General features: G+C 49.0%; 1 protein-coding gene across 5 annotated transcripts in view; it reads right to left on the bottom strand.

Moving 5' to 3' along the window:
* LOC123999574 (inactive rhomboid protein 1-like) overlaps nucleotides 1–27,788 on the bottom strand; it is a 55,535-nt gene that overhangs the window by 19,068 nt on the left and 8,679 nt on the right. For 3 of the 5 annotated variants that reach the window (XM_046305485.1, XM_046305481.1, XM_046305482.1), the window contains exons 2-4: nucleotides 7,991–8,135; nucleotides 7,546–7,685; nucleotides 2,454–2,561 (exon numbers count right to left, since the gene is read on the bottom strand). In XM_046305485.1, the coding sequence (XP_046161441.1) occupies nucleotides 2,454–2,561; nucleotides 7,546–7,685; nucleotides 7,991–8,107 (365 nt within the window). In that variant the 5' untranslated portion in view covers nucleotides 8,108–8,135. The remainder of the gene's footprint in view (nucleotides 1–2,453; nucleotides 2,562–7,545; nucleotides 7,686–7,990; nucleotides 8,136–27,788) is intronic. The other 2 variants (XM_046305483.1, XM_046305484.1) reach the window with 1 other exon arrangement.

Below are 27,788 nucleotides of genomic sequence, written 5' to 3'. Positions count from 1 at the left end.
TTCGTTTTTCCGTTACGGTCCTGAGGAGAGGAGTTGGGTTCTTTCTCGGGGCGTGCTGGACCGTTTGTGATCTATGATTTCCTCCGTTGCCGCCAGTGTTCCTCCTCGAGGCGCGCCGGGAGGCGCTCGGTGAGTGGGGGTACTGTCATGTTTTGTCTTATTTTGTCTTGTCATTTTGCTTTTCCCTCTGTTCGTTTTCCCCTGCTGGTCTTTTTAGGTTCGTTCCCCTCTTTCTCTCTTCCTCCCTCTCTCTCTTCTCTCTATCGCTCCGTTCCTGCTCCCAGCTGTTCCTATTCCCCTTATCAATCATTTAGTCTTCCCACACCTGTTCCCTATCTTTCCCCCTGATTAGAGTCCCTATTTCTCCCCTTGTTTTCCGTTTCTGCCCTGTCGGATCCTTGTCTATTGTTCACCGTGCTGTGTCTGTGTATCGCCCTGTCGTGTCGTGTTTCCCTCAGATGCTGCGTGGTGAGCAGGTGTCTGAGTCTGCTACGTTCAAGTGCCTTCCCGAGGCAACCTGCAGTTCTTGATCGAGTCTCCAGTCTGTTCTCGTCATTACGAGTGGAATTATGCCTTATGATTGTAAATTTACTTTACTGGATTAAAGACTCTGTTTTCGCCAAGTCGCTTTTGGGTCCTCATTCACCTGCATAACAATTCCAAACCCTAATCCCTAGCAACAGTTATTATAGCCCACTAAACTCCTACTGTACCTGTTGCATGTAAAGGATTATTCTGGGTAATATGGACAGATCATTTGAAATACTGTGTCCTGTGTTCCCCTGGGTTGTGGATGGATGTACTATCTCTATCAGTCTGTTAGTGACATGATTGAATTTCTGGCATTCCAGACCAGCTGCCCTGTCCTCCAGGTCGTGGCGTGTCATCAGAGTCTGTCAGTCTGCCATCCGTGACCTCTGAGGCTATAAATAGACCTCTGCCTGATGGAACATCTGGAGCGACTCTCTCCCTCTCCCTCTAGCTCTCTAGCTCTCTCTACCTCTCCGCGTCTCTCGCTCTCTATCTCTACCCCCCTCTCTAGCCCTCTACCTCTGCCCCCCTCTCTCGCCTTCTACCTCTGCCTCGCTCTACCTCTGCCTCACTCTACCTTGGTCTCTCGCTCTCTCTTTTTAGTGGCATGGGAAACATATGTTTATCAAATTAGATTTGTTTTCAAATTCTTTGTGGGTCTGTGTAATCTGAGGGAAATATGTGTCTCTAATATGGTCATACATTTGGCAGGAGGTTAGGAAGTGCAGCTCAGTTTCCACCTCATTTTGTGGGCAGTGTGCACATAGCCTGTCTTCTCATAAGATCCAGGTCTGCCTTTGGCGGCCTTTCTCAATAGCAAGCTCTCTCTGTCTCTGCCTCTCTCTCTGCCTCTCTCTCTCGGCCTCTCTCTCTCTCTCGGCCTCTCTCTCTCTCTGCCTCTCTCTCTCTCGGCCTCTCTCTCACTCGGCCTCTCTCTCTCTCTGCCTCTCTCTCTCTCGGCCTCTTCTCTCTCTCTGCCTCTCTCTCTCTCTGCCTCTCTCTCTCTCTGCCTCTCTCTCTCTCTGCCTCTTCTCTCTCTCTCTGCCTCTCTCTCTCTCTCTCTCTCTGCCCCTCTCAGCCTTTGCCTCTTTTTTTTCTGTGAGCTGTTGTTTTCTATTGAATCATATCATCTGTACAGTCAATAAGGATCACAATACAATGTTCTCTGCCTCTGCAGGTCTAATCTAATCAGGTGCTGCAGAAGGCCACGCTAACCCAACCCTGCCGCTATACACAAACTAACCAGAGTGGCTTAGTTTAAAGAGCAACTCAGGTTAGTTTAAGACTCAGTCAAACGCAAGTATGGTCTTTTAATGACTGTAACATCAAATCAGTGGACATGTATTCTATGGTCCCTAAAGTCTGAGGCGACATTATTGCTGCTTAGTCTTTGGCCTGACCACAATGGAATGTGGTGGTTGTTGTGTATTCCAGGAAAATGGCAGGTCCCTGTGTTAGGCTCCTTTTTTATGACCAATTCAGTGTGAGTCAGATGTGTCAATGAGGTGAGTCATATAACAAAACCAGTCATAGCACAGAGAGAAAACAACAGCACCCCTGAAGAGAGGCTTATGGCTATAGGCAATGGAAGACGGTTCATTCAGTTCATTCAAGCTGTGTCTTTATGCCTGATGCAGTTTTCTATCTTACGGAGACCCTGCACTCTCTTGATAATTCTCTCTGTTCTGAACATCATACTCTTTGTACTCCCTAGATCTGAGCCATTACCAACATAACCTAGGACACAAACATTGGTGGGGTAAACACTCAGCTAAACCTGTGTCAGTATGTTATCCATCACAAGATGTTATGGCTACCCATGGTTGCATACTGTATGTTACTGCAATCAGACAGGAAGTGCTGTTCTCATTGGCCAGTGTACTGTAGGCCCAGTCTGACCTCTGACCTCTGGCCTGCAGTACCTGAGCAAGGTTCTGGAGAGAGAGTGATGCTTCCTGGGGCCGCGGCGAGATGCCCGCTGACCCTTAACGGGCACTGTGTTAATCCGCTCAAAGTGCACCCTCCTGCTGCTGGAGACGGGCAGTGGGAGAAGGTAGGAAGGTGAGAGGAGGAGGAGGACAGGGGAGGGGGAGGGGGAGAAGGTAGGAAGGTGAAGGAGGAGGAGGACAGGGCAGGGGGAGGGTGGAGAAGGTAGGAAGGTGAGAGGAGGAGGAGGAGGACAGGGCAGGGGGAAGAAGGTAGGAAGGTGAGAAGAGGAGGAGGACAGGGCAGGGCAGGGGGAGAAGGTAGGAAGGTGAGAGGAGGAGGGTGGGAGGTGGAGGAGGACAGGGCAGGGCAGGGGGAGGGGGGGGGAGAGGGTAGGAAGGTGAGAGGAGGAGGGTGGAGGAGGGCAGGGGGAGAAGGTAGGAAGGTGAGTGGAGGATGGTGGAGGAGAGCAGGGGGAGAAGGTAGGAAGGTGAGAGGAGGAGGGTGGAGGAGGGCAGGGGGAGAAGGTAGGAAGGTGAGAGGAGGAGGGTGGAGGAGGGCAGGGGGAGAAGGTAGGAAGGTGAGAGGAGGAGGGTGGAGGAGGGCAGAGGGAGGGGAGAGAAGGTAGGAAGGGGAGAGGAGGAGGGTGGAAGAGGGCAGGGGGAGGGGGAGAAGGTAGGAAGGTGAGAGGAGGAGGGTGGAGGAGGGCAGGGGGAGGGGGAAGAGAAGGTAGGGAGGTGAGAGGAGGAGGAGGACAGGGCAGGGGGAGGGGGGAGAAGGTAGGAAGGTGAGAGGAGGAGGAGGACAGGGCAGGGGGAGGGGGGAGAAGGTAGGAAGGTGTGAGGAGGAGGGTGGGAGGTGGAGGAGGACAGGGTAGGGGGAGAAGGTTGGAAGGTGAGAGGAGGAGGAGGACAGGGCAGGGGGGAGGGGGAGAAGTTAGGGAGGTGGGAGGAGGAGGAGGACAGGGCAGGGGGAGGGGGGGGAGAAGGTAGGAAGGTGAGAGGAGGAGGAGGACAGGGCAGGGGGAGGGGGAGAAGGTAGGGAGGTGAGAGGAGGAGGAGGACATGGCAGGGGGGGGGGAGAGGGGTAGGGAGGTGAGAGGAGGGAGGAGGACAGGGAAGGGGGAGGGGGAGAAGGTAGGAAGGTGAGAGGGAGGAGGCGGACATGGCAGGGGGGGGAAGGGGAGAAGGTAGGAAGGTGAGAGGAGGAGGGTGGGAGGTGGAGGAGGACAGGGCAGGGGGAGAAGGTTGGAAGATGAGAGGAGGAGGAGGACAGGGCAGGGGGGAGGGGGGGAGAAGGTAGGGAGGTGAGAGGAGGAGGAGGACAGGGCAGGGGGAGGGGGGGGAGAGAAGGTAGGGAGGTGAGAGGAGGAGGAGGACAGGGCAGGGGGAGGGGGAGAAGGTAGGAAGGTGAGAGGAGGAGGAGGACAGGGCAGGGGGGGGGGAAGAATGTAGGAAGGTGGGAGGAGGAGGAGGAGGAGGAGGAGGACAGGGCAGGGGGAGAGAGGTAGGGAGGTGAGAGGAGGAGGAGGACAGGGCAGGGGGAGGGGGATAAGGTAGGAAGGTGAGAGGAGGAGGAGGACAGGGCAGGGGGGGGGAGGGGTAGGAAGTTAGGAAGGTGAGAGGAGGAGGGTGGGAGGTGGAGGAGGACAGGGCAGGGCAGGGGGAGGGGGAGAGGGTAGGAAGGTGAGAGGAGGAGGGTGGAGGAGGGCAGGGGGAGAAGGTAGGAAGGTGAGAGGAGGAGGGTGGAGGAGGGCAGAGGGAGGGGGAGAAGGTAGGAAGGTGAGAGGAGGAGGGTGGAGGAGGGCAGGGGGAGGGGGAGAAGGTAGGAAGGTGAGAGGAGGAGGGTGGAGGAGGGCAGGGGAGGGGGAGAAGGTAGGAAGGTGAGAGGAGGAGGAGGACAGGGCAGGGGGAGGGGGAGAAGGTTGGGAGGTGAGAGGAGGAGGGTGGAGGAGGGCAGGGGGGGGGGAGAAAGTAGGGAGGTGAGAGGAGGAGGAGGACAGAGCAGGGGAGGGGAGAGAAGGTAGGAAGGTGAGAGGAGGAGGAGGACAGGACAGGGGGAGGGGGAGAAGGTAGGGAGGTGAGAGGAGGAGGAGGACAGGGCAGGGGGAGAAGGTAGGAAGGTGAGAGGAGGAGGAGGACAGGACAGGGGGAGAAGGAGGAAGGTGAGAGGAGGAGGGTGGAGGAGGGCAGGGGGAGGGGGAGAAGGTAGGAAGGTGAGAGGAGGAGGGTGGGAGGTGGAGGAGGACAGGGCAGGGGGAGAAGGTTGGAAGATGAGAGGAGGAGGAGGACAGGGGCAGGGGGAGGGGGAGAAGGTAGGGAGGTGAGAGGAGGGAGGAGGACAGGGCAGGGGGAGGGGGAGAAGGTAGGAAGGTGAGAGGAGGAGGAGGACAGGGCAGGGGAGGGGGAAGAATGTAGGAATGTGGGAGGGAGGAGGAGGAGGAGGAGGACAGGGCAGGGGGAGAAGGTAGGGAGGTGAGAGGAGGAGGAGGACAGGGCAGGGGGAGGGGGGAGAAGGTAGGAAGGTGAGAGGAGGAGGAGGACAGGGCAGGGCAGGGGGAGGGGGAGAAGTTAGGAAGGTGAGAGGAGGAGGGTGGGAGGTGGAGGAGGACAGGGCAGGGCAGGGGGAGGGGGAGAGAGTAGGAAGGTGAGAGGAGGAGGGGTGGAGGAGGGCAGGGGGAGAAGGTAGGAAGGTGAGAGGAGGAGGGTGGAGGAGGGCAGAGGGAGGGGGAGAAGGTAGGAAGGTGAGAGGAGGAGGGTGGAGGAGGGCAGGGGGAGGGGGAGAAGGTAGGAAGGTGAGAGGAGGAGGGTGGAGGAGGGCAGGGGGGGGGGAGAAGGTAGGAAGGTGAGAGGAGGAGGAGGACAGGGCAGGGGGAGGGGGAGAAGGTTGGGAGGTGAGAGGAGGAGGGTGGAGGAGGGCAGAGGGAGGGGGAGAAGGTAGGGAGGTGAGAGGAGGAGGAGGACAGAGCAGGGGGAGGGGAGAGAAGGTAGGGAGGTGAGGAGGAGGAGGAGGACAGGGCAGGGGAGAAGGTAGGAAGGTGAGAGGAGGAGGAGGAGGACAGGACAGGGGGAGAAGGTAGGAAGGTGAGAGGAGGAGGAGGACAGGCCAGGGGGAGAAGGTAGGAAGGTGAGAGGAGGAGGAGGACAGGACAGGGGAGAAGGTAGGAAGGTGAGAGGAGGAGGAGGACAAGGCAGGGGGAGAAGGTAGGAAGGTGAGAGGAGGAAGAGGACAGGACAGGGGGAGAAGGTAGGAAGGTGAGAGGAGGAGGAGGACAAGGCAGGGGGAGAAGGTAGGAAGGTGAGAGGAGGAAGAGAGGACAGGACAGGGGGGAAGGTAGGAAGGTGAGAGGAGGAAGAGGACAGGACAGGGGGAGAAGGTAGGAAGGTGAGAGGAGGAGGAGGACAAGGCAGGGGGAGAAGGTAGGAAGGTGAGAGGAGGAAGAGGACAGGACAGGGGGAGAAGGTAGGAAGGTGAGAGGAGGAGGAGGACAGGGCAGGGGGAGGGGAGAAGGTAGGAAGGTGAGAGGAGGAGGAGGACAGGACAGGGGGAGAAGGTAGGGAGGTGAGAGGAGGGGAGGACAGGGCAGGGGAGAAGGTAGGAAGGTGAGAGGAGGAGGAGGACAGGGCAGGGGGAGGGGGAGAAGGTAGGAAGGTGAGAGGAGGAGGAGGACAGGACAGGGGGAGAAGGTAGGGAGGTGAGAGGAGGAGGAGGAGGGGGACAGGGCAGGGCAGGGGGAGAAGGTAGGAAGGTGAGAGGAGGAGGAGGACAGGGGAGGGGGAGGGGGAGAGAAGGTAGGAAGGAGAGAGGTGGAGGAGGACAGGACAGGGGGAGAAGGTAGGAAGGTGAGAGGAGGAGGAGGACAGGACAGGGGGAGAAGGTAGGAAGGTGAGAGGAGGAGGAGGACAGGGCAGGGGGAGGGGGAGAGGGTAGGAAGGTGAGAGGAGGAGGACAGGACAGGGGGAGAAGGTAGGGAGGTGAGAGGAGGAGGAGGACAGGGCAGGGGGAGGAGGGAGAAGGTAGGAAGGTGAGAGGAGGAGGAGGACAGGGCAGGGGGAGGAGGGAGAAGGTAGGAAGGTGAGAGCAGGAGGAGGACAGGGCAGGGGGAGGGGGAGAAGGTAGGAAGGTGAGAGGAGGAGGAGGACAGGGCAGGGGGAGGGGGAGAAGGTAGGAAGGTGAGAGGAGGAGGAGGAGGACAGGGCAGGGGGAGGGGAGAAGGTAGGAAGGTGAGAGGAGGAGGAGGAGGAGGACAGGGCAGGGGGAGGGGGAGAAGGTAGGAAGGTGAGAGGAGGAGGAGGACAGGGCAGGGGGAGGGGGAGAAGGTAGGAAGGTCAGAGGAGGAGGAGGAGGACAGGGCAGAGGGCAAGAAAGAGAAGGAAATAGAAGGAGAGAAGAAAAGAAGAGGTGATGAGCAAGAAACAGCATTTAGAAAAGCAATAGACAGAAATAGTGCAAAAGGAGTAAAGCTTTTCAAGCATTGAAATTGTGAAAGGAAATAAAGTTTGAACATGCATTAGAATCATACACACTGACCAGACGAAGAACCAGACATGCAGAGGGATTCCCAACTCATTCATTCAGACTGTTGAAGAATCAATGCACACAATCACAGCCACAGTGATTTCAAGTTTTAAACACTGTAATATGAGCCCATCTGCAGACCCAGACAGGCACTATGATAAAACACACCACAAACAAACACCTACAAATAGCAGTCTGTCCTGTCAAATATCCACTGTCCTCAGTTCAACCAGACAAATTGCAAGCAAATACAGAAGTCTGGTAAAAATCAATAAGCAATCAAACCGCCAAACTGAAGTGGGCGGAATCAGGCAGAGAAACGGACATCATGGTCTCATGCCTTGTTACTGGCATCACACAAGTAGCCCACAGTAACAAACTGATCAAAAACATGCCATCCGTGACTTACAGATCCGGATAAAACATGCTTATTTCACACCATCATGACAAGTTCATAATCAAATATTTCCAGTGGGCCCACTGCAGGTCGTACGATTCCGTGTCACAACCATGATCTAACCAACCAAGGTGTCCTTCAGTAGCTCCAGAACGTTGATATGTTCCCCTTACCTCTTGATGGTCTGTGTGATGGAGGACTGGCGTAGCAGGGGCGGCCGGCGGGGGTCAAAGAGGTCGCGAGGCGGGGACCGGAGGTGGGAGGGCTCCACTGGCATGCTGATACTGCGGAGGAAACCCTGGCGCTTCACCGGCTGCAGTGGGGGGAAGAGACCCATGGAAAGAGACAGATATGAAATACACACAATGAGAGCCATATTGCATGCAGAGATTCACATACAGGTACAACAGACCACAACACAACTCTGTGGGAGAAACCATGAGAAAGCAGGGAGAAGAATGAGACCCAGAGAAGAAGTGTGGGATACAAGGAAAGGCATGCAGATGGAGAGAGAGGGAGAGAGGAGGGGGAGAGAGAGGGAGAGAGGAGGAGAGAGAGAGAGAGAGAGAGAGAGAGAGAGAGAGAGAGAGAGAGAGAGAGAGAGTGTGTGTGCTGTACCTGGACGAAGGTGGGTGGCTCATCCAGGGACACCTGAGCAGTGGGAATGTCCAGTCTGAGCCATGGAGGCTTCTTCCTCTGCAGGCTGCTGGTGCTCTCATGGCGTGGTTCAGCCATGCTCCCAACCCCACCCCACGCCTCCCACCTACAGGGAGAGAGAGACAGATGGAGGGAAAGATGAAATTGATACATATCCATCCTACAAGTATAACCACATCCTCTTTGTCCCTCGGGGGTTTCGTTTACAAATCTAATCAGCAATTTGTAAATGAAAGCCTGAGAGCATCCCAATAATAGCTTGTGTTGCAGAGTCATTACACAAGATGGTGCTGATGAGCCTTGAGTCACCCCATGTGACAGGGTCTGTACTGCTATCATAAAACCAGTTAGAAAAGCAGAGAGCCAGATGGAGAGATTACCAAACCACAGCTGCTTGCTCTTACCCAGAAAGAAACACACGGAACCCTTTAACAAAGCAATAAATATTTGTGCAGCGGGAATGGAGAAGTTTATGATCTAAGGACTAATCCCGAAATGCCAGAGATGAAATTGAATTGAATCCCACCGTGTTGTTATGTATTCATCTATTCTAGGCCTATCCCCCGCCAGACATTTATGGGAGAGACTACATTGCTAGGTCCTTTCCCTGTGCATTCCCATGACGCAGCCTAGTGACCACAGGAGGTGTAATGAGCCTGGCAGGCCTCCGTCAGAGAAACCTCCTCATCCCTAGAGCATTGTTATCAACAATCCTTCACTTCAGCTTGGGTTTCTCTCTCCCTGTTATTTGGTCAAATAATACTGTGACCTTCACACACAAGGGTGGCACTCTTAACGTGCCCTGCGACATTCTCCCCAGGGGCATCATAGGACAAATGAAACAATTATTCCCGCAGTGAGATACACGAACGCGTAAATAAAGACTACCTCCCCCGAGAAAAAGACTCAAGCGTGCGCCATTGGTTAGTTCCTCACCAGAGAAGCTGTTGTTAAACCCTTTGAACGTGAGGAAAAACACTCTCCTCACGTGTCACATGATATTTGCCTTTCACAGACTCTCATTTTGCTCAAATGCCCCACAATACCAGGGATGAGGGCCCTAATGTGGTCTTGTGCTTTCACTTCAGCAGCATCAGAGGGCTATGAGCGGGCTGGCAGCAGTCATACAGGGTCACGCATTCCCCTTCTATGGTTACAGAGCTTTAGGTCCTTGGAAAGTCCACGGCAATGTCAAGCACATCTGCTTTGCGTTGCATTTTAACTAACACACTGCAGGCTCCTGTTTTAGCCCAAGTGATGATGGGAGTGTTCATGTGAAACATAAATCCTGCCACAGAGCCAGCGAGGCTGACAATGGAAGGCAGTGGAGGGAGGCAGGAGTGAAACCCCAGGCCGGAGGCGCTGGCCACAGATAGAGAGGAGAGGAGAGAAGGTGAGGTCAACCACACTGTGCTAGTAACAACCACACTGTCCTGGTCCCAGTCAGACAAGTCATCATTGACGGCTGGTGTTCACGAGCCATCGGTTCACAGCAGGACACACATGCAGTCAGTCCCATCCTGACCTGTCCTATCATGTGTGAAAAGGGTCTACTACACACAACTGGGTTCAAGTGGTATTTGCTTTAAGTAAAATACTTTAACTGAGTTTGATTGAGCTTGCCTTGTGCAATGGAACCAAGGGAATAGAACCAAAAGCGCAAACCAAGCCAATATTGCACTCTATGTATGCTCAATCAAATTCAGCAATCATTTGAAAGAAAACACATACTATTTGAACCCAGGTCTGACATAGAGAGAGCATACTGAACAAGCCCATTAGCGTGTGGTAAATAGCTAGCTACTGTGAAGACAGAGCCAACAAGAGGTCGGTCACTTCACCCATGGATGCCATGCTGAGACATTCTGCCCCACTGCACAGAGTGGAGAGAGGGCTCTGTGGGGAATGCTGTCCGACCTCACCAGCCTTTATGTCTGGTCAGGAGCTCTGGGTTGTGATGACTGGCCAGGATTAGCTGTTAGCTGAGCCAGACGGGAACAAAGCAGGCCAGCCTAGGGTGTGAGGGAGGCAGGAAAGAGGGGGAGACCGCCCTCACTGACTCGCAACCAGGTTTTTCTGTGCAGAGGAAGATGAGCAGGAAAAATATCACAAGATTACACATTTCAAAGCACGGTCACTCAGCTCCATATGAGCTCAGACTTCTCGTGACAGTACAGGTCATGACTGTAGGTTTTCTGACTCGGGGGGAATAAGGCGTAGTGACAGCCTCCCCTGGTCTCCTACTGGGGTGAGTCATGGACCAGGTGAAGCTCTGTTAGACCAGCAAGCAACCAACGCCTGGAGGAGGGAAACTTCAGCCTGTCCGTCTTCAGCCTTTGCACTTGTACAAAACACCCACTACAACATTTCTGCCAGAACCACACACACAAACCCTCTCTTCTATAGCCCAGACAGCCCTGAAGCGACAGCTCCCATAATTTGCTTTTAACTACAAACTCTAGGGATCTTACAGCAGAGGCATATGCCCTGGTTCTGCAGATTGTATCGAGGGATGGGAGCCTAATTGTCTTCCACACTCAGTCTCATTTGATTCCAGGCCTTGGAGCCGTGACTGTAGTGTGTTTGACTTGGGACTCAGCCTCTGTCTACTGCTGAATCTATCGCTCCACTATCTCCTAGGTTTGTAGCTAACACTGGGGGCTGGGGGCTTTGGCGCCTCCGATTCTCACCACGGTTTTCCTACGGCCAACCCACTTAAATCCTCCTGCCTGCTGCCTTGCTTTCCTCTCATCCGTACTACCCTGTGTACACACTCTGAGTGTAACTCTGAGAGAGGCAAGGTGGTTGACGCGTCTGGCACACTGAGACCTATGAAAACCTGAAACCTTAGACAGACCTACTTACAGACCGACAGACACAGAACTGCAGACAGACAGACCTACAGTCAGCGGTGTGCTTCGGAAGCCTGTCTCCTTCTCTCTTGTCCTTCAGTCCAGTCCAAAGACAACATGGCAGCTGACTTGGCAGAGTTCTGAGGCTTGTGTCTGGGGAGGAGGATGGGAAGATGGCAGCCGCCAGCCGGATACTAGGTCTGCAGGCTCCAGGACACCCAGCATGGACACAGGCTGTGGTTATGGCAGTGATCGGGCTGCCTGCTACCACGTGGGAGTCTATAACATGGCAGTCATCTCCTCTCACCAGGATAATGAATGAGTACAGTACATTAGGCCTGCATGAAGGCCAAGGGCCTAGCTAGTATTCAGGGTCATCCATCCCAGTCTGAGAGGCACACTGACTGAACTTTAGAGGGAGGAAGTCCTTGAGCAATGGAGACATCCTTGAGGAGAAATGATGTTGATTGAATTCTACATTTTGGACACCATCCAAGGACACAGGATTATGATTTTCCCTGACTCCTGACTCCTTATAGTTTCAATTCACATTCAAAAGGGTTGAAAATGCCATCTTACTGTAACGCAAGTGCCTCAACCATTTATTTGATACTATCACATTAATGCTTATTACAGCTTAATATTAGTAATTGAGTTGAAGAGACAATGAAGCCAATTATATGTGCATGGAATACTATATGTCTTATCTAAAGGTTAAAGGTTAAAACAACAAACAATTCCATGCCTGGAGATAGCAACAGTTTTCCCACCATGATAACTGCTCTCTCCGTCTGTCGGTCTGCACTCAGCAAGTCGTTTGGGGGTGGGGCTGGACAAATCTTTTTGCCCGCTCTGGCGCTGCAGATGGATATATTTTTTTATTGATACTTTTTAAATTTCTGATTTTTCAGGGGGTGCTGCAGCACCGTCAACACCCCTACTTCCCACGACTGTGAGGTTAACGTGATTTAATCTGTGGGCCCTTTAAAGAGATTTGTTTTAACTTCCAGATCCACATCTGAAGAAGGAAAACACCCACTCCCATCCTTGCAACATGCACACTGCAAGATTAGCTTCCTGCTGATGCTTCAACTCCAGGCTAATGGATGTGAGAAACAAACACTTCCTACTCAACCATGAGATGCATTTACAACAAACTCGATTGACTGTGTTTTTACGTTCTGGTGTTGCTGTTGCTCTCCATTAGAGGGTGGGTGGGAAAGACTGACAGGCAGACTAAACCCAGAGGACAGACCCGGGTCTCTCCAGGTGCAGGGTAGGACAGAGAAGTCCATGAGGCTTTCAGGTTATCAAACTGACAGCCTGTTTTACCTCCCTGGTGTGTGTGTGTGCGCGCGCTCTCTCTCTCTCTCCCTCTCTCTCTCTCTCTCTCTCTCTCCCTCTCCCTCCCTCTCCCTCTCCCTCTCCCTCTCCCTCTCTCCCTCTCTCCCTCTCGCTCCCTCTCTCACTCTCTCTCACTCTCTCTCTCTCTCTCTCTCTCTCTCTCTCTCTCTCTCGCTCCCTCTCTCTCTCTCTCTCTCTCTCTCTCTCTCTCTCTCTCTCTCTCTCTCTCTCTCTCTCTCTCTCTCTCTCTCTCTCTCTCTCTCTCTCTCTCTCTCTCTCTCTCTCTCTCTCTCTCTCTCTCTCTCTCTCTCTCTCTCTCTCTCTCTCTCTCTCTCTCTCTCTCTCTCTCTCTCTCTCTCTCTCTCTCTCTCTCTCTCTCTCTCTCTCTCTCCCTCTCTCTCTCCCTCTCTCTCTCTCTCTCTCTCTCTCTCTCTCTCTCTCTCTCTCTCTCTCTCTCTCTCCCTCCCTCTCTCCCTCTCTCGGGTTTTTAGGCCATCTATTAATATAATGACTTGGTAAATGGGGGCCAGTCATGCATAGAAAGGCAGTGAGTTGTGACAAAGGAGGACCCAGCTGTAACAGGTAAAGCTTGAAGACAAACAGTGGTGAGGAGGGCTGGGGGCTGCAAGGAGCTAGTTCTCCTGCTGCTATCTCACAATAACGTTTCCTTAATTGATACATCCTGTCTCACGTTAACCGACATTCTAAATATAGCCCTTTTTTGATGCCTGCTAAGCAGAAACAAATGTTCCACTGAAAAATCTTCCTTTTATCTGTTTAAACTAGTAGCCCTGACATCCAGATAGGAAACACCCCTCGACATAACATCTAATCGATATAAAATGATAACTGATCCATCCATTCCATTTTCCATGTGTACAAACTACATGCCCTCCAGGACACCTACACCACCCGATGTCACAGGAAGGCCATAAAGATCATCAAGGACAACAACCACCTGAGCCACTGCCTGTTCACCCCACTATCATCCAGAAGGCGAGGTCAGTACAGGTGCATCAAAGCAGGAACCGAGAAACTGAAAAACAGCTTCTATCTCAAGGCCATCAGACTGTTAAACAGCCACCACTAACATTGAGTGGCTGCTGCCAACATACTGACAATGCCACTTAATATAATGTTTACATACCCTACATTACTCATCTCATATGTATATACTGTACTCTATACCATCTACTGCATATTGCCATCTTTAAATACATGTATCACTAGCCACTTTAAACAATGCCACTTTTATATATTTACATACCCTACATTACTCATCTCATATATATATATATATATATATATATATATATATATATATATATATATATATATATATATATATATATATATATATATATATATATATATATATATATATATACTGTACTCAAAAACTACTGCATCTTGCCTATGCCATTCTGTACCATCACTCATTCATATATCTTTATGTACATATTCTTCATCCCTTTACACTTGTGTGTATAAGTAAGTTGTTGTGAAAATGTTAGGTTAGATTACTTGTTGGTTATTTCTGCATTGTCGGAACTAGAAGCACAAGCATTTTGCTACACTCGCATTAACATCTGCTAACCATGTGTATGTAACAAATAAAATTGTATTTGATTTGATTTCAATTTTTCCACAATTCTTGACATTTAATCCTAGTAAAAAATCCCTGTTTTAGGTCAGTTCTTGGTGACAGGGGGCAGTATTTTCACGTCCGGATGAAATACATGCCCAAATTCAACTGCCTGCTACTCATCCCCAGAATATAAGATATGCACATTCTTAGTAGATGTGGATAGAAAACACACTGACGTTTCTAAAACTGTTTGAATCATGTCTGTGAGTATAACAGAACTTATTTAGCAGACGAAACCCAGAGGACAAACTCTCTTTTAAATGGGTTTTCATTGGGAATTCAGATTTCTAAGGGACCTTCTTGCAGTTCCCGATCACTTCCACTGCAGGTCAACAGTCTTTAGAAATTGATTGAGGTTATTCCTTTGTGTAATGAAGAAGTACAGCCATCTTGAACGAGGGTCACTTGAAGTGTACTGTTAGAGGCGCGTGACCAGAAAGCTAGCTACAGTATGTTTTCCTCCTGTATTGAACACAGATCATCCCCGTATTCAATTTTATCGATTATTTCCGTTAAAAAATACCTAAAGTTGTATTACAAAAGTAGTTTGAAATGTTTTGGCAATGTTTACAGGTAACTTTTGAGATATTTTGTAGTCACGTTGTGCAAGTTGGAACCGGTGTTTTTCTGGATCAAACACGCCAAATAAATGGACATTTTGGATATATATCGACTGAATTAATCGAACAAAAGGACCATTTGTGATGTTTATGGGATATATTGGAGTGCCAACAAAAGAAGCTAAGGCATTATATTTTTAGTTCTGCGTTTTGTGTCACGCCTGCAGGGTTGAAATATGGTTTCTCTCTTTGTTTACGGAGGTGCTATCCTCAGATAATAGCATTGTTTGCTTTCGCCTAAAATATTTTTTGAAATCTGACATGTTGGCTGGATTCACAACAAGTGTAGCTTTAATTTGCTATCTTGAATGTGTGATTTAATGAAAGTGTGATTTTTATAGTAATTTATTTGAATTTGGCGCTCTGCATTTTCCCTCGCTAGCGTCCCACATATCGCAGAGAGGTTAAGATAAACACTTTATTTTAATAATGTGAACTGTCAGAATAATAGAAGAGAGGATGATTTATTTCAGCTTTAATTTATTTCATCACATTCCCAGTGGGTCAGAAGTTTACATGCACTCAATTAGTATTTGGTAGCATTGCCCTTAAATTGTTTAACTTGGGTCAAACGTTTTGGGTAGCCTTCCACAAGCTTCACAATGTGAATGTGGATTTTGGTCCATTCCTGACAGAGCTGGTGCAACTGAGTCAGGTTTGTAGGCCTCCTTGCTCGCACATGCTTTTTCAGTTCTGCCCATAAATGTTCTATTCAATTGAGGTCAGGGCTTTGTGATGGCCACTCCAATACCTTGACTTTGTTGTCCTTAAGCCATTTTGCCCTAACTTTGGAAGTATGCTTGGGGTCATTGTCCATTTGGAAGACCCATTTGTGACCAAGCTTTAACTTCCTGACTGATGTCTTGAGATGTTGCTTCAATATATCCACGTAATTTTCCTCCCTCATGATGCCATCTATTTTGTGAAGTGCAACAGTCCCTCCTGCAGCAAAGCACCCCCACAACGTGATGCTGCCACTCCCTTGCTTCACAGATGGGATGGTATTCTTCAGCTTGCAAGCCTCCCCCTTTTTCCTCCAAACATAATGATGGTCATTATGGCCAAACAGTTCTATTTTTGTCTCATCAGACCAGAGGACATTTCTCCAAAAACTACCATCTTTGTCCCCATGTGGAAATGCAAACCATAGTCTGGCTTTTTTACGGCAGTTTTGGAGCAGTGGCTTCTTCCTTGCTGAGGGACTTTCAGGTTATGTCGATATAGGACTTGTTTTACTGTGGATATAGAGACTTTTGTACCTGTTTCCTCCAGCATCTTCACAAGGTCCTTTGCTGTTGTTCCGGGATTGATTTGCACTTTTCGCACAAAAGTACGTTCATCTCTAGGAGACAGAACGCGTGTCCTCCCTGAGAGGTATGACAGCTGCGTGGTCCCATGGCGTCCATACTTGCATACTATTGTTTGTACAGATGAACGTGTTACCTTGGCTGATTTCTTTCGATTTTCCCACGATGTCAAGCAAAGAGGCACTGAGTTTGAAGGTAGGCCTTGAAATACATCCACAGGTACATTAGCCTATCAGAAGCTTCTAAAGCCATGACATCATTTTCTGGAAATTTCCAAGCTGTTTAAAGGCACAGTCAACTTAGTGTATGTAAACTTCTGAGCCACTGGAATTGTGATACAGTGAATTATAAGTGAAATAATCTGAAAACAATTGTTGGAAAAATGACTTGTGTCATGCACAAAGTAGATGGCCTAACCGACTTGCCAAAACTATAGTTTGTTAATAAGAAATTTGTGGGGTGGTTTAAAAACAAGTCTTAATGATTACAGCCTAAGCGTATGTAAACTTCCGACTTCAACTGTACATTTATAAAATGGGTCTTGTACAGTATGTTTCCCAAGCCCTCTATCCAGGGACATAACCTGAATTCATAATAAACTGTCACTGGAACATTCCATAGCAACATTCCATATGATCTTCAGTTGAACAGCCCCCCACTATCTCTCCCCCTCGAGATTGCTGGCTTAGCTGTTAGCAGGGCTGAATCATTCAAATTCCTGGAGAACATCATCTCTCACAACCTCAAGTGAGAGGACATGACCACAGCGGTCACCAAGAAGACACAACAGTGGATGTACTACCTGCAGCAGCTGAAGAAAAAAAAATCAACCAGGCAATCCTGATCCGGTTTTACGCATCAATCGTTGAATCCATAATCACCTCCTCCATCACAGTCTGGTTTTGGTCTGCCCACTGCAAGGGCAAACTGCAACGTATTGTCTGTTCTGTATAGTGGGTCATAGGCTGCCACCTGCCCTCCAGGACAAAGCATGCAGGACAGATCATCACGGACTCCTCCCACCCTGGTCTCCCCCACTCTAAAAATTCAAGTTTCTTGCCCCGGACTATGGCCCTCACCAACCAGCTATCTGGCGCAAAGAGACTAAAGGACTATGGGCCTCACCAACCAGCTATCTGGCGCAAAGAGACTAAAGGACTATGGGCCTCACCAACCAGCTATCTGGCGCAAAGAGACTAAAGGACTATGGCCCTCACCAACCAGCTATCTGGCGCAAAGAGACTAAAGGACTATGGCCCTCACCAACCAGCTATCTGGCGCAAAGAGACTAAAGGACTATGGCCCTCACCAACCAGCTATCTGGCGCAAAGAGACTAAAGGACTATGGCCCTCACCAACCAGCTATCTGGCGCGAAGCGACTAAAGGACTATGGCCCTCACCAACCAGCTATCTGGCGCAAAGAGACGAAAGGACTATGGTCCTCACCAACCAGCTATCTGGCGCAAAGAGACGAAAGGACTATGGCCCTCACCAACCAGCTATCTGGCGCAAAATGACTAAAGGACAATGGTCCTCACCAACCAGCTATCTGGCGCAAAGAGACGAAAGGACTATGGATACTAAAGGACACTATGCTGCACACCGCATCAAGCTATCTCTGAACTGTACATAAAATAACTGCATTATACTGCATTGCACTCTGTCCATCTCTCTGCATTTAGATATATTCATACTGATACTGTAAATTTGTACATCCACTGTATATCAACCGTATACCCAGTGTATATCAACCGTATACCCAGTGTATATCAACCATATACCCACTGTATATCAACCGTATACCCACTGTATATCAACCGTATACCCATTGTATATCAACCGTATACCCACTGTATATCAACCATATACCCACTGTATATTTATATATCTGCTCATTCTCTTATAGCGCTATGCTCACTCTACCTAATTGTATATAATGTATGTAAACTTCGTATGAAATCGGTTGCCTGTATTCTGTCTCTAAATATTGTCTATTACTTGTAGCACCATATCACCAAGTAAAATTCTGAGTATGTGTAAATGTACCTGGTGAATAAAGGTGATTCTGATTCTGAAAGTGAGCAGCATTGCTGGAGAAAGCACATCAAGTGTAACCAGTCTGGTCAGCCAGTGACAGAGCTCCAGACAGTGCAGCTGGCTGCAGGGCAGAGCTAAGGCTGAGGAGGCAGGCTGGGTAGATGAGGGCGGCTGGGCAGAGGGAGGCAGGCTGGGTAGAGGGAGGCAGGCTGGTTAGAGGGAGGCAGGCTGGGTAGAGGGAGGCAGGCTGGGTAGAGGGGGGCAGGCTGGGTAGAGGGAGGCAGGCTGGGTAGAGGGAAGCAGGCTGGGTAGAGGGAGGCAGGCTGGGTAGAGGGAGGCAGGCTGGGTAGAGGGAGGCAGGCTGGGTAGAGGGGGGCAGGCTGGGTAGATGAGGGCGGCTGGGTAGAGGGAAGCAGGCTTGACAGAGAGAGACAGGCTTGGCAGAGAGAGACAGGCTTGGCAGCGAGAGACAGGCTTGGCAGAGAGAGAGGCTTGGCAGAGAGAGAGGCTTGGCAGAGGGAGACAGACTTGGCAGAGGGAGGCAGGTTGGATAGATGAGGGAGGCAGGCAGGCTGGGCTGAGGGAGGCAGGCAGGCTGGGTAGATGAGGCAGGCTGGGTAGATGAAGCAGGCTGGGCAGAGGGAGGCAGGCTGGGCGTAGGGGGAAGAGGAAGAGTAACAGAACAGGCATGCTGGCGTGCAGGCTGAGGCAGGCTGGGTAGATGAAGCAGGCTGGGCAGAGGGAGGCAGGCTGGGCGTAGGGGGAAGAGGAAGAGTAACAGAACAGGCATGCTGGCGTGCAGGCTGAGGCAGGCTGGGTAGAGGGAGGCAGGCTGGGCGTAGGGGGAAGAGGAAGAGTAACAGAACAGGCATGCTGGCGTGCAGGCTGAGGCAGGCTGGGTAGATGAAGCAGGCTGGGTAGAGGGAGGCAGGCTGGGCGTAGGGGGAAGAGGAAGAGTAACAGAACAGGCATGCTGGCGTGCAGGCTGAGGCAGGCTGGGTAGATGAAGCAGGCTGGGTAGAGGGAGGCAGGCTGGGCAGAGGGAGGCAGGCTGGGCGTAGGGGGAAGAGGAAGAGTAACAGAACAGGCATGCTGGCGTGCAGGCTGAGGCAGGCGCCATGATGGATGATCTCATTAATCTGGGTACTGAGAAGGCTAGAAACTTCCTTCCTGAGAAACTGAACTTCCTGGCCCCAGGCTCTGGTTCCTTGCTCTCTCATTCTCTCTCGCTTCCTCTCTCTCTTCACCCAGAATGTCTCCGAATATATATTTATCTTTCTCTCATCCTCTGTTGCTGAACCTCAATCACTTTATTTTGTTTTTCTCTAAATGTCTTTGTGTATAATTGTAGTCTTCCTTCTTTTCTCTTGATCAGTGATCCACTTGCTTACTCATGACCCAAGATACACTCTGGAAAACTATAAGACAATGACTTAGCTTTAGTACCGCATATCATGTTCCATAACAGAATATGCACCATAAATACTGTAAGCCTGGATAAAAACAGAGATTCTCTCTGGTAATGTTGACCTTCACCATGCTGGAGTCACTAACAACAATGCAACCTATCCATCATGGCTGCAGTCAGCCTGCCTCACTACATGTTGAAAGCAAGGCAAACCCTGATATTAAGGAAACAATGTGAGGAAAATATGCCATTGAGCAGCTCACTCTCTTACCCAAACACTGACCTCACTCCTCATATGACTCTATAGGCTTACTATGCTGCAATCTGCATGCACCTTAGGCAACAACACTCCCACAACGTCATTACTGCCAAGGAGCCCAACAAGACCTCATCCTTCAAGTGTTTTTAGATGGTTAAGGAACGTGCTAAGCAATTAGAACACGCATCTGATCTGGCAATGGACCGAGATGGGAGATCTAGAGACTGTGAATCAATTGCACTTAATAACAACGGCCTCAGTGTTGTGTAACACCTGATCCATCTGAGGCCCATCTGGGCTTTTATTACAGCATGGTGCTGCTTTTGGTCTTTAAATAGCGCACACACACACACACACACACACACACACACACGCACACGCACACGCACACACACACACACACACACACACACACACACACACACACACACACGCACACACACGCACACGAACACGAACGCGCACACGCACACACGCACACGCACACGCACACACACACACACACACACACCACTGTCAAGCGAGATGAATTAAGAAGCTGTCAGAACCGGTAAAGCTGCAGTGTGTTAGTGTTTGGAGCCTGTGGATGACTTCTGAAACAGACGCAGATTAAAGGACTAAGAATATCAACACAGCATTCGTTGGAGGAGCGACAGCAAGACCAGGTGACCACGCTGATTGTGGAAGCAGAGTTAGGACACAGACGAGAGTTGCCTCTGTGATATAACCACGGGTGTAAACGCAACTCTCTGTTTCTCTTTCCCTCTTTCCCTCCCTCACACCGTCTCCCGGATGACTAACAGAGCAGTGTGACTCGAAACCATGTGGTTTCCATGAACATGGCGCCGGGATGACAAGGGGATTTTCACCAGGGTTTTTTAAGGGGAAAAGGAAGGAGGGTTCAGCTCTGGTTCCTCTCCTCAGTCTGGGCGTATGGCCTGGCGGTATGCTCCTCTTACATGGAAGGAAATACTCCACATAGCTGCAGACCAGACCTGGGTAGCGGAGGCCAAGGAGCCGCCCTGTGTCCGGCCCGCTCCGCACCATTCAGATTCAGTGTCTAGCCTGAGGCAAACTGACACAGTGTGACAGGCTGTCCCCCTGAAACATCCCCGTCTGACGTTAAAACACAAACTCAACAGGAATACCCTCTGCAGCTGACCCAGGGATCCAGTGTCATGGCTGAGGAGGGGCCAGAGGGGGGGGGGGGGGACTGGCATGACAGACCTGTCTGCTGGAACCTCATTCCATTCCCCATGTTTGCCCACTCAGACACCCGGGTCGTCTCGCCCTACCGTCCGGGAAAACACACGCACGCACGCTCATACACACACACACACACACACACACACACACACACACACACACACACACACACACACACACACACACACACACACACACACACACACACACACACACACACACACACACACACACACACCACAGGGGGATTTTACAGTGCAAAGTCAACACTTGGAAGTGAGTGGCTTTCAATCCAAAGTGAGTGTGAACATGCGACATACGGTGCACGGGAAAAACCTACGCTACTGCTGTCCAAACAGTATTGACTGCGTGCTAAGATCTAGTGCCAGAGGTACTATGTATGAGAGGATAAGTAGGTCTCTGTCGCTGGTCTGTGTGCATACAGTCTATTTATAGAACTTCAATGGCCAACGTCCTGCTGGAGATAGACTATAGACAAGCTTACATAATGGCAGACATGCTAGATATCAAGGCAGTAGCAAGTACTGTAGGATGATATAACTGCTACTGCTACTACTGTAACTGGCAAAATGATGGCCGCTTCTTTTTAACATCTCACTAGTGACTTCACAGTACGATGTGCACTGTACTGTACAGTGACAGCAGACAACATCCCAATGAATACATTGAGAAAACAGTGCATATATCTTCCTCTGCAAATCAAGGTGAAAAAAGGGTGAGATGTGTTTTATATCAGGGAGAGGAATTAGCCCTGAATTGCAACGTCTACTGATTCAGTTCACTTGAAGTTGAGTAAGTTCTGACAGTCAAAACGGTTTTTCCACTTTTCTTTAGGGGGTGAAATATTATTGCAAGGGTGGATAATTCTACGGATAAATTATTAAGCCATCCTACACTTGTGAATAATTCACTGTGTATTTCCCATTGGAGCTGGCATGGCACGCACGCACGCACGCACGCACTCACTCACTCACTCACTCACTCACTCACTCACTCACTCACTCACACAGAGAGCAACAGAGACAGAGAGAGAGAGAGAGAGAGAGAGAGAGAGAGAGAGAGAGAGAGAGAGAGAGAGAGAGAGAGAGAGAGAGAGAGAGAGAGAGAGAGAGAGAGAGAGAGAACCACTTGGCCCATAGCACTCTGTGACTACACTAGTACACTTACTGTCTCTTTCCTCAAAACTCTTAGCGTGCCCCTCTTAGCGTGCCCCTCTTAGAGCAACTCTTTAACATGCCCCTCTTAGCTCAACTCTCTACTGTGCCCCCCTTTTCTCAACTCTCTAATGTGTCCATTTTACTGAAGCTCCACTCCTGAAACACAGCAGCACTTGAGATGGTTGGTGCATATCTTTACTCTGGTGGAAAAACCAGCCTCCCTGTAAATCTGTATCTTGTCTGGACACATGCCAGTGTTTGTACATCTCATATAAAGAGAGACAACTCTAAACTTGCCTCGTGGGCCAGATGCCTTATACTATTCTAAGACAATGTAATTTGATTTAACACAATCAAATACTGTGTCTTCTTGTGCGTGGACAGTGATTACATCAGCTGACTCTTAGGGCACACACACACACACACACACACACACACACACACACACACACACACACACACACACACACACACACACACACACACACACACACACACACACACACACACACACACACACACACACACACACACACACACACACACACACACACACAACCTCCTCAACTCTGAGATGTGGTGGGAATAGAGAGGGTGTTTCAGCCTAGCCTGAAGTCCCTGAGACTGCTGCTATCATGCCAGGGTCCCAGACGGTACTTCTTCGCATGAAAACTCTCCTTATCTCCCCCAGCAGGCAACCCAGTGTGCCCACGCAGGAAAGCCTGTCACCTGGGGAGAGAGTGGGATTAGAGATCCACCTAGACCCAGGGCCCCTCTGACATCCACCCCCCAGACCACTGCAGGGTGACCATGACAACAGCTTCTCCATGTAGCCTGTATAACAGCCTTGATACAGGTATATCTATGAGTTTCCAGTGTTTAACAGCCTGGAGATGGGTAGGATTGCTGTGGGGACAAAGAGCAGAGTAAAGGATGGAGTTTATGAAATGAACATGAGCATGACACTCACAAGGACGTGACCTCATCTTACATGACATCAATTTAAGGAGAACTAGGAGATCTGGGTCAAAGGTTAAAAACACAGAGGTGGCGGGTGATTGGACAATTTCAACCATGACCATTTATCAACATGAACCTTTTAAGCTGGGTTGGTTTAACTGAGGTTGAGGGGTTTGACAAGATAATATAATAATAATAATAATATATGCCATTTAGCAGACGCTTTTATCCAAAGCGACTTACAGTCATGTGTGCATACATTCTACGTATGGGTGGTCCCGGGGATCGAACCCCCTACCCTGGCGTTACAAGCGCCATGCTCTACCAACTGAGCTACAGAAGATAACGTCTACAGTAGAACAATGCTGAGACCATCTTCTGTCAAACTTCTACATAACAATAACAACATACCTTGTTACTCAAAATGCCAAAAGGGTTATCCAAGTAATAACATTACTCAATATTTCATGATATATTCATCTGACAGTTTTACACTCCATAATAAATCACAGCAATTACATGTGTATAAATAAAATACTGTCTCTCTGCTTTCTGCACTGACAGTTAACAGCCAAGAGATAAGATAATTGTTTCCATGACCTAATCACAAATTCAAAACACTGCTGTGAAACCGGCCTGACAGGGCAAGGGAAACCACTGGGTGAGCCACAGCATGCAAATCTGAAACAGCCCCCTCTCTCTCTCCATAATCAGTCAATCAATAACGTTAGCATTTGACTTAGTGACCGGATTTTAGCGTGTTTGACCTCCTGACCTCTCACCGTTGGATATAGAAGTGTCTGTATGGATTTACATCCTCTTGAGAGACTGGGCAGCTTTAACAAAACAAAGGAAAACAAACTCAAAGCAGAATGTCTCTCCTCCACTACTACCCCCCGTAGAGAGGCTCCCAGAGGCATCCCCAAACTAGCTAAACAAGCGCCTTATTGTCTGTAGAAAGCAGTCAGAAGCTGCCCTTCCTGTTAGCCAAGTGAGCTAAGAGGGGACTCAGCAGCAGCATGACCACATGTGATCCCCATCTAAATAGTTTCCAGCATGATATCAGCCTGAATCGCTCCCGCCTACAAAAGGCTGCATTGTGTGCTGGGCATCAGGCTGATGATGCGCATGGGGCTGAAGGAGGGTCATTGTTGTGGAGACTGATCCAAAATTCCTCCTCAACGTGAGGGAAGGACAACCAGGCTGACTGAAGGATTCATTCCTTTATCGATTAAAACTGGGGTGTCAGCAAGTTCTGTGTTAAGCTAATGACTTTCTGTGTGCATGGAGTTCGTTAACCCCATCATGGTTAGGAGGGCGTAAATGTGGACAGATTCCTGTATCGGACAGACAGCGTATCTTGTTATGAAGTCCTTCAGACGGTGTATGCTGGAGGTGATACGGCCTGTCACCACCATATTACTCACTGTGGGCACTCCTAGGTTTAATTCCACGCTCTGGCCAATCAACACGAGTAAAAATACTTCACAAAGAGACGCCATCAACTGTGTGACCTCACATCCTCCCTAAAAGACCACCAGCATGGAGAGGTCAGATGACTGCTTATTTAAGATGTGCTGGTAGGAAGTGGGGAGGAGAGGAGGAGCTGAAGAGACCTCTGAATGGGAAAGCAGAAAACACACTGCTCTCTGGGAGGCTTCTCCACAACGTCCACTGCGCACAGCCACAACACACACACACTAATCAATTTCATCCCATCACTGGCCATGAGGCATCCCTCCCCTCCAAATACCACAGTAGAGAACAATAGCCACCTCTCCCTCCTCCCTCTGTCCTGTCCAGTCAGCCCCCTCTGGCATCTCCATTCAGTATGAAATCTAAGCTGTTGTCTCTATTGAGGAGAGCAGACGAAGTGTGGCCTGTTGCTCTGGGACAAAGGAATTAGCCAGACTACACACGGATTTAGCCAGGGGAAAGAATGGGCATTTGGCCTGTCCAAATCAGCCCTCTGATCTCCAATCAAAGCCAATGAGTTCAAACCTCCTGAACTGGCCAGGGAGGGACTGGCAGGAACACCCACCCTCTGTCTGTCTGCTGGGGTGAGGGATCAACTGACACACCATCAGACCTGGGTCCAAACAGTATTTGTTTACTAAACTCAGGTTTAGTCTTTGAATACTATTTGAACCCAGGTCTGACAAACCGCCAGATAAAATGAGCTTCACCATTATGTACTAAAAACATATACTGAAAGGTTCATTTAATGACATTCATAATCCATGGATTCATTCATTTATTCATTTACTACTAAAACGTTCTTTCATATATTATATAAAAAATGTTCACTACTTGGTAATTAGTTTTTTTCCGAGGGGAATTCTACAGTGATTGTAATATGATTCAAAGCCTCTTTAAATCCCTTCATACAGATTTGCTTGACCTTTATGGTTAATTAAGAATTCTCTATATCTTTCATTCGTTTTGGGTTTGGAGTGAGTCAAATATGTATTGAAGAATACAGAACTCTTCACGGTATCACTTCCCTAAACCAAGAACATTCTTGTATGGAAGGAAGTGACCTCAACTGGTTTAGTAGACGGCCGGTTTCTGGTGAAACGTGTACACAAATGAGAAATAACACACAGAATACACACAAGCAGATCGAAGAAATTGATTTCCCGACCCGCATCACAACAAACAGGGTCTGAGGCCTAATACCTGCTATGACCAGTCATAATATTAAGACTGGGGGCTTCCTCTGGGATGTTACAGCTAGTGATCGGGGCAGAGCACTCACTGTTAGTGCTCGGACAGAGGACAGGCAGGGCATGGGATGGTGGTCTTAAAGCCAAGTGACAGGGGATGGAATGTCCCAGAGCATGTGATATGTGCCATCTTTCAGCAGTAACCCACATCACAGCAGGGGCCATAGATGAACCACTGCTGCTGTGTTGTACCTGTATCCATATAGCAACAAGGCAATTCAGCAATGGGGGCAACAATCTAAGGTCTCAATCTAATCAACACATATACAGTCACTTACACATTAGCTGTTGAGGATGTGTACTATGGATATTTAATCTTCAACACAGAGTGACTCCAACCAGACAAACCCATTTACCTTTGACATATACACTACCGGTCACAAGTTTTAGAACACCTACTCATTCAAGGGTTTTTCTTCATTTGTTTTACTATTTTTCTACATTGTAGAATAATAGTGAAGACATAAACTATGAAATCACACATATGGAATCATGTAGTAACCCAAAAAGTGTTCATATATTTTATATTTGAGATTCTTCAAATAGCCACCCTTCGCCTTGATGACAGCTTTGCACACTCGTGACATTCTCTCAACCAGCTTCATGAGGTAGACACCTGGAATGCATTTCAATTAACAGGTGTGCCTTCTTAAAAGTTAATTTTGTGGAAATTCTTAATGTGTTTGAGCCAATCAGTTGTGTTGTGACAAGGTAGGGGTGGTATACAGAAGATAGCATATAGCAGTATTTGGTAAAAGACCAAGTCCATATTATGGCAATAACAGCTCAAACAAGCAAAAACAACTGACAGTCTATCATTACTTTAAGACATGAATGTACATCAATACAGAACATTTGTGCAGCCGCAAAAAAAACATCAAGCGCTATGATGAAACTCGCTCTCATGAGGACCGCCACAGGAATGGAAAACACAGAGTAACCTCTGCTGCAGAGGATAGGTTCATTAGAGTTACTTGCCTCAGAAATTGCAGCCCAAATAAATGCTTCACAGAGTTCAAGTAACAGACACATCTCAACATCAACTGTTCAGAGGAGACTGCATGAGTCAGGCCTTCATGGTCGAATTGCTGCAAAGAAACCACTACTAAAGGACACCAATAAGAAGAAGAGACTTGCTTGGGCCAAGAAACACGAGCAATGGACATTAGACCGGTGGAAATTTGTCCTTTGGTCTGGAGTCCAAATTGGAGATTTTTGGTTCCAACCAAAAATCGCTCATCTTTGTGAGATGAGCGTGGGTGAAAATGTAATCTCCACATGTGTATTTACCACCATAAATCATGTAGGAGGAGGTGTTATGGTGTGGGTGTGCTTTGCTGGTGGCGATGTCTGCGATTTATTTAGAATTCAAGGCACATTTAACCAGCATGGCTACCACAGCATTCTGCAGTGATACGCCATCCCATCTGGTTGGGCTTAGTGGGACTATCATTATTTTTCAACAGGACAATGACCCAACACACCACCAGGCTGTTTAAGAGCTATTTTACCAAGAAGCAGAGAGACGGAGTACTGCATTAGATGACCTGGCCTCCACAATCCCCTGACCTCAACCCAATTGAGATGGTTTGGATGTGTCGGACCGTAGAGTGAAGGAAAAGCAGCCAACAAGACTGTTGGAAAAGCATTCCAAGTGAAGCTGGTTGAGAGAATGCCAAGAGTGTGCAAAGCTGTCATCAAGGCGAAGGGTGGCTATTTGAAGAATCTCAAATATAAAATATATTTTGATTTGTTTAACACTTTTTGGGTTACAACATGATTCCATATGTGTGATTTCATAGTTTATGTCTTCACTATTATTCTACAATGTAGAAAATAGTAAAAAAAATTAAGAAAAACCCTTGAATGAGTAGGTGTTCTAAATCTTGTGACTGGTAGTGTATATGTATATCCCTCCAGTGTTATGTCTCTCTGTCTGTCCCAGACAAAACAGGGTGATTTTCATATCCCTCCAACGTTTAAATCCCTTTCATCTGTAATACATCGCAGATATCCAGGGAGATAAGAGGATAAAAGTGGAACAGGTGAGACTCATCAATATAGTCAAACCCAAAGGTAGAAAGAGGAAGTGATGTTCTTCCTGTGGTTGAGTCTTCGAGGTGTATCGCTGTTGCCATGCGGTGTAGTAAGACAGGTGCTCCACTTCCACCTTGTGCACTGATTCCCACAGCCAGGCAGCCAGCCAGGCAGCC

This window comes from Oncorhynchus gorbuscha, linkage group LG16 (assembly GCF_021184085.1).
Source record: "Oncorhynchus gorbuscha isolate QuinsamMale2020 ecotype Even-year linkage group LG16, OgorEven_v1.0, whole genome shotgun sequence".
NCBI classification, from domain to species: Eukaryota; Metazoa; Chordata; class Actinopteri; order Salmoniformes; family Salmonidae; genus Oncorhynchus; species Oncorhynchus gorbuscha.
Note: the sequence above shows the minus strand (reverse complement) of the source record. Positions and strands in the feature narration are given on the sequence as shown.